This window comes from Rousettus aegyptiacus, unplaced genomic scaffold, assembly GCF_014176215.1.
Source record: "Rousettus aegyptiacus isolate mRouAeg1 unplaced genomic scaffold, mRouAeg1.p scaffold_m13_p_7, whole genome shotgun sequence".
Classification (NCBI taxonomy): Eukaryota; Metazoa; Chordata; class Mammalia; order Chiroptera; family Pteropodidae; genus Rousettus; species Rousettus aegyptiacus.
In genome coordinates, this window is record NW_023416310.1 from 29663967 (window position 1) to 29676601 (window position 12635).

At 42.4% G+C, this 12635-nt stretch overlaps 2 protein-coding genes across 8 annotated transcripts in view; one reads left to right on the forward strand and one right to left on the reverse strand.

Moving 5' to 3' along the window:
• GTF2A1L (general transcription factor IIA subunit 1 like) overlaps positions 1-12635 on the forward strand; it is a 495737-nt gene that overhangs the window by 45061 nt on the left and 438041 nt on the right. The window lies entirely within an intron of this gene.
• LHCGR (luteinizing hormone/choriogonadotropin receptor) overlaps positions 1-12635 on the reverse strand; it is a 51999-nt gene that overhangs the window by 4229 nt on the left and 35135 nt on the right. Inside the window, exons 8-10 of the mRNA XM_016137120.2 lie at positions 9799-9873; positions 6284-6469; positions 2094-2174 (exon numbers count right to left, since the gene is read on the reverse strand). Coding sequence (XP_015992606.2) covers positions 2094-2174; positions 6284-6469; positions 9799-9873 — 342 coding nt within the window. The remainder of the gene's footprint in view (positions 1-2093; positions 2175-6283; positions 6470-9798; positions 9874-12635) is intronic.

Genomic DNA, 12635 nt, shown 5'->3' on the forward strand with positions numbered 1-12635 from the left:
GAGGCCAAAAGGGTACTAGAATATCATAGAATCCAATTTGGAACTAGAGAAGGACTGCTAGTGTGCACAGAAGACTGCAAAAGAACCTCGCCTGTTTTATCGCTATTGCTGCCTTAATTTCTTGCTCCTGTCCCCTTATCAAAACAACCTTGGCTGCTAGAAGCAGCAGGTCAAAGCTTCTAAAATTTCTGCCTTGATTTCTGAATAAACTTACATCAGTAAGAGGTCAGACATTGTCCCTCTTTCCCTCTTCTCCTCCCCTGGTCCTCCCCCCACCCCGAACCCCACATTTTGCGCTACTGGGCATATGTCTAGCAATTTTCTCTTTGGTGATTTGTCTTCAGATCACATTTACCCACCTGCTGCTACTTACATTTGTGTCCTGGGATGGCTCCTGAGGGCAGCAGCATGCTTATTGACAAAACCCAGCACGAAGCTGTCTTTAGTATTGAAGGCTTATGCAGGGAATGTGAATGGACTTAGTAAAATTGAGTGAGAGGATGGAGAAGCAGTATCACCACTGCTTCAATCACAATGAACAAAGAAAGGAGAAAAGACAGGAATTTTAGGAGAACAATGGGGCCAGCCATTCATAGCAGTAAGGACCCCATGATATCTTGGGCAGAACAGGTAAAGCTTAGTGACTGGCTCTAAATTCTAGAGACTCAGGAATAGCAATCTGGTAGGAAGGGGAAGAAGGAGATTTATCATAATTTTTTTTTTTGTAGGAAGCACACTCTTTTTACTTAGATTATGTATTAATTTCAGGTAGTTTCAGGGTTTTCTGGAGATATAGAGACTTGTTTTAAAGCAGCGTTAATATGGCAAACTCAAGATTGTATGCTCATTCGGGAAGGCTTGTAGTAGGGGCTGAGGATTGTTGAGGGTGAGCTAAAGTCTTCTCCAAACCACCCCTTGGTGCTACCATTGACTGTACCCCAAAGTGGTTTCCTGTCGATGAGAGAAAGCCATACATTTGCAAAAGAGTTATGTGGAAGGAGACTGATGGAGAGAATATCAAGAGAGAACCGTGGGAAGGATGAAGAAAAGGAACACTGGAAGCTAGATGGTGACAGACCTAATTAAAAGAAAAAAGAATACAGAGTATAATATTTATAAGGTACCCTAGGTCCTACTACATTCTTCAACTCCCTTCACTCTCATAGTCCTCAAAGCCAAATTATATTTATGTTGTCCCTTACAGATGAGGAAAAAAGTCTCAAAAAAGGTAAGTATTCAAGGGATACCCAGTGTTACAGGAACATTACTGCCAGGGATTCATAGCCAGCTCTGAGGAGCCCTGAAGCCCAGGGTCCTCCCATCGTACTACCCTGCCGACCACTATGTAACCTGTAGGTTGAAAAGAAGAGATAAGAAAAAAGGTATGGAAGTGGGGATGGAGACTGGCAAGGTACCCTGAATGACAAATGTGGGGAATAATAAAACTTCTAAATCGCAGTATATGTGGCATGGGGACACTGGAGTTATCTTTTGAGACACACTCTTTCACCTTTGAAGGTATGTGAAATGCCAAAGCAGCCAGGAAAAAATATTTTAACAATTCAGTCAGTTGAATGGAAACGTAGCTTCCATTCAATGTATGTTAGTGACAGCATTAAGGTCGAATAATTTTAAGCTCTAGGGCAGAGTCGTGAAGGTGGCCTAAGTCTCTTTGAAGGAAATAGCTACTTCCAGAAGTTGTGTCTGCCATCAGTTAATCTTTGTAGAATGCTGACCATGCGGCTAGTGAAAATTCTTACAAATGAAACTGTCATTTAAACAAGCCCTTAGTGACATCAAAATACTTGCAAATAAAATTTTAATTTCTGAGGAGAATTTGTTATAATTGTAGCATGAACATGTAGGTTCTTTTTAAGAGAGTTTTTTTTGTTTTTTGTTTTTTAACCAGTTAAATGAGATACCCGACTGACTGGATGCCACTTGCAAAAGTTCCCATTTTAAAGCTATTAAAAAACGCTTTGCAAACATTCCCCCACCCAAGACTTTTATGAAAGAAAATTGTTGGCACTGATAATAAGGGGCACACAGAATGAGATGTGGCTTCCTGAGTTTCTTTGCATGCAAATACTTACAGCATTTCATCATTTGGTTTTCTTGCTGTGTTTTCACATTGTTTAGAAAAGTTTTCAAAAATGGAAAATGAAAAATTCTGCCTGAAAGAGAAGTGGTGAAAAAAAAAAAAACAGTTGAGCTTTTGGTCTTTAAGCTAAATCTGATCATGTCTATTTATGCTTTGTTCATCCAAATTCTTTACCTATTATACAAGCTTCGTGTTCTGTACCATTGTCCTAACTGAAATGCTTCCTGGGGAGAGAGTAAAGGCTTCAGAATTGTCATAAGAGTGCTTCCAGCTTAGATAAAATGCTTCTGAATGCTAAGTGTTTTGTGTGGGCTCTAGAGATGAAAAAACTTAAATTTGTCATATTGAATCACGGATTTTTCAATGCTCATTAAAAGCTACCTTTATGGTATGTTAAGGTTTGCTCCTCACCACTCTCCACATTATATTGGCCTTGAACAAATAACCCTTCGGAGTTCATGGCTTCAAATTGTAACTGGGAGTCTCTGTTGTAAGGATTTGAAGGTACTGGACCTGATATCATTATGTAAATTTTCTGCTTCTTTTAGTTACTTGCAGGAGTATATCTGTATGTTCGTTATTCCTTCATCTTTCCCTTTAAGAAGTTTAGTCAGTAGAAAGGGGGTGATGACAAAGCATTAAAAGAAAGCCTGTGCTTATATTTCTAAGATGAAACCAAAGGGAGGAACAAAGAAAAAGTGGATGAAGAAAGAGAAGAAAGGACAGTAGGCTGTGAGAACCTCATCCTTTCCTAAGGAGGCAGGAGAAATGAGGCAGTCCAAATTAGACATGTCTGTATAGTATTGTTTCCCAATATTAACAATACAATTCCTTATAGGAATGACTGTATAAAAGCAGGAAGGTGGAGAATATATCAGAACTATTTGACCTACTGGACTAAATTTATTTATTGTTATTTGGGACGAGGATTATAAATCCTCAAATTTGGACCAAATTGTGCATGTGTGCGTGTGCGTGTGTGCGTGTGTGTGTGTGTGTATGTGTGTGTGTATGTGTATGAGTGAGTGAGAGAGAGACAGACAGACAGACAGAGAGGCAGAGAGGCAGAGGGACAGAGGGACAGAGGGACAGAGAGACACAGACACAGACAGACAGACACACACACACTAGATCAAATCTGACATTTAGAGAGTATGTGAGCCAATCTGCAGTTAACATAAAATGTGGTTGTTCTTGGCCTTCAGATAATAGCAGTGGGTTTCGTCTATTCTTTTTCGAAATTTTAATTACAGATACCAAGGAGGTCTTTGGGGTGATCTGCACAGGTAGCTGTCAGCATTTTCCAGACTTAGCAGCTACAGGGCAGAGGGGTGCACAAACATTCCACTGGCCTAGCTTCAGGCTCTCCATCCTCACTAGCATCTGAGGTTTCAGGTTTTAGGAATATAGAAGGAGTTGGTTAAAGTTCGTAATCCCAATCAAGACAAACCTCTGTGTGACTACATTCCCATTACATTTTGATACTGGCCCACAGTTGCTTAATCTTCGCCCACCTTTTTTTTTTTTTTTTTAAACTAGAGGTAGTCTCTTTCATCTACTGTAATAAAAACCGTCGAGTTAAAGTTTTTACATGCCAGTAATTTCAGAAGAGATGTGACCTCTTGCCACAAAAATGGTGTTCAGAGTCAACTTTATTACAAACCAGTGTCTGCGTTATTCTTATAGTTGGTTTCTTACCAGCTTTATTCACTTCCAACCCATCTTCGATCCTGCTACCAGAGTGATGATTTAGTATATTTTACAAAAGCAAATCCGAGTAATTTTGCTTTAAATTCTTCAGCGGTTTCCCTTCCACTAAACAATTTAGTCTGACACTCAGGGCCCATCCTGGCCCGCCTCTCCCTCACTCATCTTCCTTCCCTCACTCGTCTTCTTCCATGTACCCAGAAGTCTTCCTGTCCTAGTCTTTTCTGAGTGACTTTCTTCCTATTGCCTTTTGGCTTTGTGCCTTCACAGGAGCTATTTCGTCTTTTAGTCATGCTTTCTTCCACACCTGTCTAGTCAACTCCTACCTGTTCATCAAGGTTCAGCAGTCAGTTCCTCAGAAAGCCTTCCATGAGCCCTGCGGCCACTTAGAAACTCTCCTGAGCTCGCAGAGCACTCCTATTCTCAGCTCTAGCATAACACTTGCTGCATTGTACTTAAACATCAGCTCTCTTGTGTTGTCCCCACACAGCTGTCTGTGACTGTGAGGGTTCGTATGCGCTCTTATTCATCTTTGTATCTTCAGACTTTTGCACTGCGTTTGGAACATGGTAAATGCGCAGTTAATGTTCTTTGAAGCTCTGCTAATGGTTCATGGCTTTCTAAGCACAGCGAGTGATTTGTCTTCTGGTTACCTCAAAGCTTCAGATATGAAAAACACAAGCTGGCAAAGATGTGGAGAAAAGGGAACCCTCATGCACCATTGGTGGGATTGTAAAATGGTGCAGCCACTATGGAAGATAGTATGAAGATTCCTAAAAAAATTAAAAATAGAACTGCCACATGACACAGCAATTCTACTTCTGGAATATAATTCATAGTAGCCAAGATATGGAAGCAACCTATATGCCCATCAATACATGAATGGATAAAGAAGAGGTAGTACATATATATACAATGAAATATTACTCAGCAATAAAAAGAATGAAATCTTGCCATTTGTGACCACATGGGTGGATCTGGAGGCTATTATGCTAAGTGAAATAAGTCAGAGAAAGATGAACATCATATGATTTCACTTATATGTGAAATCTAAAAAAACACAAATAAAATACAAACAGACCTATAGATACAGAGAATAAACTGATGGTTGCCAGAGGGGTGGGGGTGGTAGGATGAGTGAAAAAGGTGAAAGGGAATAAGAGGTACAAACTTTAAGTTATAAAATAAATAAGCCACAAGGATATAGTATACAGCATAGGGAATACAGTCAACAACATTGTAATAGTTTTGTGTGGTGACGGATGGTTACTAGACTTACTGTGATGATCATGTCCTAAGGCATAGAACTATCGAGTCACTCACTATGTTCTACTCCCGAAACTAATATAATAATGAGTGTTAACTCTAATAAAAAGTAAGCTTCAGGTCGAACTGCACATACCTCTACAGGCACAAAGTAGGTGCACAGTAATACATGCTGGTTGATTAATTATAAATAGGTTGATTCCAAACAAAGACAGCAGCATCCTAGTGCCATTGTGTCAGTGCCTCATTTGAGAATATCTTCTTAGGCTGCATAATATCCCTTTAAGACATTGTTTTCCCAGCCGCGAGTTCTGACCCACTTGCGGGTCATGAAAACAATAGAGTGCTTCAAGACTAGCATTAAAAACAAACATAATAAAATAGAGTAAAACAGATAAGAAAATATCAGAGTGTATCACATGTGAGAAGTTAAGTTTTGCTTTGTTTTATTTCAGTTACGTGTGTGATGTGTACTGGGTTGCAATGTATAAAAAAGGTGTTTCTTACTGTACATCTCAGTCAACAAAGTAAAGTCTGGAAAACAATGCTTTGGGGAAAGGATGAAGTCTTGCGCGTCCTGCCATTCTGTGCTGGATTGAAAATGAATGAGCTGAAACAGTAAGATGCCCCTCACTGGACACAAACCAGCCAGGAGGAGCTTGTGCCTTTTTTGTTTCTACACTAATCTAATCCTCAGGGACCTAGGGTTCTGTTCCAAAATGGAAGATGCTCTTTTGCTGGGAGAGAAATAGCTTAAATAAAACCAAAAACCTTCCTGTAGTGTTTTGTGTCTTTTTTTTTTTTTAATTAAAGATTAACACATTAAATAGATTGTACCCTTTGAGGCCACTTCCTCCACCTCTTTAAAAATTATGCTCTCAGATAAGGATTAGTGCTAATTGATCTTCAAGCTAAACTGTACTCCATTTTGTAGCTGCTATTATAGCCTAGTTTAAGGCTAAGATTCAGTTGGCCTAGAGTAGAGTACAAAGGTCTTCTTGCTGCAGGGTGAATTGACTATTTGGAATCAGTTTTCAGGAGGAAAGAGGATGGTTTGTTTTCTTCTTGTCTATCTGAAAGTGACCCCATGGCTATGGAATAGGTCTGGAAGACGGGGCGAAGGCGCAGGGAGCCCACAACCAGTTGACTGTTTTGATGTTTGGGTTTCTGCCACATTTCGGCAGGCTCTACCTTTCACGTTCTACTTACTCTCTTGTTGGCAAGTTTCTGAAAGCACAACAGTGGCTGGGATAAGTTAAGGTGGCATCTAGAAGATTGGTGAATTTTTCTCTTGATGGCAATTTTTTTAGAGAATAGGATGATGTGGCAATTAGCGTCTGAATGGATTCCAGCCCATAGCTAGGCAGAGACTGCAGTTTGGTGGAAGAAATATCCCTGAAAAATAAAAGGGAGGAAGGCTTTTATTTGTTCATTTTATACATTTGATTTATAGAATAAAACCTCCTCTGAACAATAGTATCATTTTAGGTACTGAGGACTCTTTATCTTACCTTTCTCCTAATTTTCTTTTTCACTCTCATTACGATCTAAATTCAAAAATAGCTATACTGTGTTTTTTTTTCCCCTCATAGACACCCATTATTCTTTTCAAGGTTGCGTATGACTCCTTGTACCTGCCATACGTTTATTAACATTTCTCTCTCTCCCCTCGCCTGATCCTTTCTCCCTCTCCCTCCCTCCCTCTACCTCTTTGCACTTAGCAGAAGTGAAATAACTACCTGCTTTATGAGACAGCAGTCACATGCAGGGACATCAGCCTTTGTGCTCTACCCCAGGGGGAAATCTTCAGGGCTCCAGATGCCTTGGTCTTTGATTAATCAAGCCCTGCAGGTAGATTTTTCTGAAGCACAGGCTGGTTACACTATTAAGAGCTGCTCTGTGGTGCTACCCATCATCTACCTGGGAAGCAGAATGCACGTCCTCTAACAGCAAACTGGATTCTTCAGTCCAAAGCAAGCAAACTCGGCTATGCAAGAAGAAATGTGTTGAAAGCTCAGGTTTGTAAACAAGGTCCTGAACTCCTTGTTTTTTCTAGACTTGAGGCAATGTCCAAGAAAACGCCAAATAGGTTAAATGTGAGGAAGAAGAACACTCAGTGGGAATTTAAAATTTTTGCCCATTTGTCTAAGTGGCTGCTGCTGCTGCCCCACAAAACTCTTCTAGTAGCACAGTTACTGCCGCCTCTCACCTAGCACACTGCCTCAGTACTTAGTCCCCAGCACATGGGAGGGATCAATAGGTGACTGATAGACAGATGGACTTGGCAACAGGAATGACTACTAGTGTAGGGCTTTGGTGGAACCATCAAGAAAGAAGAATTTTCTCAGGGCCTGCAGACTTTTGCTGCTTTTATGTCCTTATCAGTTTAGGTAACCAGTGTTCTCATTCTTTTTTACAGAGTTACTATCTCAGTTGTGTTAGGGATTGAGCACATGACTCTTTGAAGGGCGGTGATAGTCGTAGTGGTGATGCTGTGTGTGTTTTGGGGAGGTGTATATATTTTAAATTACAATTCTAGAAATGGCAAGATCTCATTATAAAGGAGTGAATCTCATAATAGATTTTCAGTCTCAGTGACAGACCAGTGGGAGAAATATTTTGGTGGTGTAAGTAGAGAGAAAGTTTATGGACACCACTAAAATGAGAATAGCTGCTTGGGAAGCGAGAGACATAGGTCTGGCCCACTGTTCTGGACACAACCGTGTAGGTGCCCGCAGTGCTCACAGTCATTTTTGAGCAGGCCCATTAAGCAGCTTTTCAAGCAAAGGCTGTTATGCAGGGTGTCTTGTGACCACACTAACTCTGTCATGAACTGTGCCTGAACCAGAGGTAACTCTCTTTAGCTGTCCAGTGGCCATGAAGTTTCCAGCTTGCTGTGAGAGCTCTGCCTACATGGTGCAGAGAGTATTCAACCAACCTATAAGATTCTGAGTCCAGAGCACTTTAAATATATGACATACAGATGGGGGCTTCCGGGGTAAAGTGACAGAAGCTGAGACAGCAGAGAAATCAGTGGGCATGAGCCATGAGGGAGTGGAAGCCAGAAGTAAGCAGAAGTTATGAGGCTCAGTGGGGATGAGAGATTTGGATTGATAGTGGCAGAAGTTAGGAAGCGGAGAAGGTCAAGAGGTTTACTGGTGGGAATTAGGAAGAAGAGTCAGAATGGATGACGGTAGGAGCTGGAAAGTAGAAGTCAGGAGTTGATAGTGGTAGAAGCTAGGAACCAGATGTAGTCCGGGGTTGATCAATAGTGTTGGGTGTAGGAAGTAGATGGAGGCAAGAGTTGAGAGTGGATAGGAGTTAGGGAGTAGATGGTCGGGAGTTGATGGAGACCAGGGCTAAAAAGTAGATAGAATTTGGGGTTTCTAATAATGAGAGATAGAATATAGACAGAATTAGAAAGTAGAATCATGAGCTGATGCTGGCAGGAACTAGGATATAAAGAATAACTGGGTCAGTTTATTTCTTCCCCTGCTCAAAACTCTAAAGCCTCTTCATCTCAGAGAACAGGCAAAGTCCCTAAAATGGCCACAAGGCCCTCCATGACCTGGCTTTCTGCCACCTCTCCGTTCTTATGTTCTAGGACTCTCCTCTTTGCTCACTCTGCCACGATGGCCTCCTTTCTGTTCTTCAAATACACAGGGCGAGTTCCTGCTTCAGGGCCAATGCTTTGCTGTTCCCTGTGCCTGGAATGCTCTTCGTGTTGAAATCCGGATAACTTGCTTCCTTACTTCTTTCAGGTGTTTGCTTTTTTCAGGATAGTCTTTCCTGATTGTCTTCTTCCCCCTCCTTAGAATTCCTTTTCCCTAATCAACCGAATCTCTACAACCAACAGCCTCTGGCACACTACGGATTTTATGTACTTATTTGATCCTGTATGTCTTACCGCATGCTTCTGTTCACTATCTTTGTAGCACTTTTCTCATTTTAAAATTGCATGCCTATTCATTTCCAACATGTCCTTACACTGAATTCATACAACTGAGAGAATTTGGCTTTGCTTCTCACCCTGAGAGCCTGCCACACAGTAACTTAGCCCTGTCCAGCTAAGTGCCAAGGCGAGTTAGATCTTTGGCCTTGGATTGCCATGAGTGGATGCTAGGTGGGTAGTCACCTGCTCTGCCAGCACAAGAAGTGGCCCTCCGTATTTAGTGTTATGGGTTGATTTGTGTCTCCCCAGGTTCATATGTTGAAGTTCTAACACTCAGCACTTTAGAATGTGACCTTATTTAGAAATGGAGTTTCTACAGAGGTAATCAAGTTAAAGTGAGCTCATTAGGATGGATGCTAAACCACTATGAATGGTATCCTTATAAAAAGGGAAAATTGGACACACACACACACACACACGCATACACACATACACACTGTGCTATATAGAGATTAGGGTTATACTGCCACAAACAGAAGGAACTATCAGGAGTAAGGAGAGAGGCCTGAAGAGATCCTTCCTTCACAGCCCTCAGAGGGAACCAACCATGTTGACACTTTGATTTTAAGCTTCCAGCCTCCAGAAGTGAAAGACAATAAATTTCTGCTAAGCCTCCCCACTCCTCCACCCGTTTGTGGCGCTTTGTTATGACAGCCCTTTTACATGCAGAGGCTGATGCTCCTCAAACCAGTCTGGGGGTGTGGCCAGACACCCTAAGCAGGCCTGTTGGGGTGCAATGGGCAAGGAGGGGAGGCAGCATGACTATACTCACAAGATGCTCGGCCCCGTGACCCCCCGGAAGGCTCCGTTGTGCATCTTCTCCAGGTGTGCGTTTTGCTTTAGCTCCCTGTGGGGAAGGACAGTGTCCTTAGTGGAGTTTGCACCTCCTGTGTGACCACACATGTTTGGAACAGTCTCTGTGCATGGTGCTCAAGGTTAAAGGGCACAAGGCAGGGTGAGGGGACTGTAGGTAAAGTGGAAAAAGGACATGCTAGTGTTTGGTGAAATTGTGAAATCGCTGGAGTGTGCCTTTGGACCCACCTTTCACTGCGATTTCCTCCTACTCCGTGGAACCCTTTGTCCTTACTCACTCCTCGTGTCCTGGACTTAACAGAAGTTTACTATCAGACAGCTGGGCAAGGATGAAAATGCCGCTCCAGTGTTCAAGGCTGAAGGGTGGATGTGCAGCCTGCCCTGTATGAAGGCTCTCAGCTGTCCCAACCTTGGAGGTCTCAGAGTTTGTTAACAGTGATATACTAAGGTTTGTGAATACTTTACTTAAAAAGAAAAAGTAAGGTCAATTCAAAGTTACCCCTTGTCATGTTAATTATACTCTTTTTCAGATATGCATTTCTTCAGGGGTGAGGAAGGGGAGGAAGTAAGTACAGCCTGTGTAGAAAAATGTCCCATACCCTGGGTGCCCCGTGTAGGTCTGTGCTGTGTATATGGTCACCAGGTGTGCGTGTTGTGGAAACAAACGAGGGCACTGCTCCTAAGGCCATGGAGAAGCCAAAAGCTGTCATGGCAGTGGCTACCTGAGGGCTTCTGCATCTCAGGGTGAACTGCTCAGGAACAGCTCAGCCTGGCCCTGCAGAGCAGCCTCCTGTCTGGGCCCTGATGCTGGGTGGACAAGGGAGTTGCGAGAGGAATCTCTGGGCTCAGGCTTGCCAGTCTTCTTTTCAGCACTTTCTATAAGAGAAGGGTGGTGATTCAAAGAACATTCTGGAAACCCTGGACAGTGGTACAGTATGCATCCATTGTTGGTGTGATGATTTTGAGCATGGGAACAAGATTCTTCTGCACTACTGTTAAAATATCACATGCGCCAATACCCATGCCCCCTCACCTGCAGGATGCCTGGGTAATTATCTGGCTTATCTCATAGTGTTACATCTTCTTCAGCATCTTTCTGCGTGTCTCCGTATCACCCCTGCCACTTAAGAACTGCAAAAGCCCCTGTATCTTTCTCCTTAGGGAGCTGTTTTCCACATGCTTCTACTAGGTGTTTTCCTTGCACTCCTTCAGCCTTTTCATCAGAATACCCTTGTCGGTCTCATGTCGTCCCATCCCCTGGGCATATTTCCACTTTCAAAGATATGAGGTTGTCAGAGTCAATTGCTGCTTAAAATCTAAAGCAAAAGAAATTTTCCTTCTTGAGCCTCCGTGGTTCTTCCCGATTTGGTTTGTTTTAATTATGTACAGTTATAGTCATAAATTGTTGAAACTGGGCTCTGTGAGCAAATAATACTCATGTCAGCCAGGTAAAATTAACTTTTCAAATTTCATGACAGCATTTGCATTTTTTTTATTAAAACTCAGATCTTTCTGTATACTGAGAACCCTGCATTATGTAATTCGGTCAAAAATAAATTCGTCTACCACATTTTCCTGGGGTTTCCTTTTGGGAACTCTCCCAGGTGACATGGTCCTCCAGATGTGAGAAGCACAGGCAAGGATAACCTTTTGAAGCACAGTGAAAGAATGCCCAACTCCACCCAAAGCTTTCCTAACTGGGGTGCTCTGGTAATGATGGGGACTGACTCCTGGACTCCTGGAAGTGTCCAAGGAAAACCTGTGGGTGGCTGCTCCTCTCCACCCGGTCCTGCCTTCGTGAGCAGTGCATCTGAGATCTTTGCAGAGCTTTGGCGCCATTGTCCTAAACAACCTTAGATGGGCCTCCCTATGAGGAAGGCGGCAGATACTGGGCTGGACACAGAGTTTGAAACCTTTGCTTGACAGATTTGAAAACTCCTCCTCCTTCCCTGAGTAAATATGTCTCAGTGGGCTTCCTTGCCCTTAGAAGAGAATTCAGACCCCTTTCCATGGCCCCTCAGTTCTGCATGATTCGCTCCTGTCCCATTTCCAGGTCTATCTCACACCAGTCTTGCCTCGCTGATGACCCTCCAGCCACACAGTCCTCCTCCCAATTCCTGTAGCTTATCAATTTCTTTTCTTTCCCAACTCAGGACCTTTGCACATGCTGTTTTTTCTTTCTGTAACACATTTCCTCCCACTATTGCAATGGTGGACTCTGTCATATTTTAGGCACAGCCTAAATGTCATATCCTCCACGAGACTATCCTCGAATACCTGACCTAAAGTCAGTCACTCCCCTGTGCTCTCGCAGATCTCAGTGATGGGTTATTTCCTTCATAGTATAGATTACTGCCTGCAAGAAATTCATTTATTTATCTGCTTTTTAATCTATCTCTTCTGTTAGAATGGAAACTTCATGAGGACAGAGACCATTTATACTCTACTATTACAGACCCAGCCTGATGTATCGGTGATGCTTAATAAATGTTTATTGAATAAATAAATGCATGAAATTGATTTGTGTTCTTGGTTTACTCTTTCTTGTAACAATGAGGTGTGGGAGATACAGAATCTTGACTAATTGGGTTTTTCGAAGTCCATCTCCATTTTGGCATCTCTGATGCGGCTGAGACACTGCTGACCCAGGCCCTCCCTCTTGAAATCCTATTTTCTTTGATCTCCTAAGGACGTATTCCACTGGTTTTCCTGCTACCTCTGTTTGCTTCTGCCCTGGCTTTTCTTCCTCGTTTCTTGTTCTTCCCCAATTTTACATGCAATCTTCTTATTTTTCCC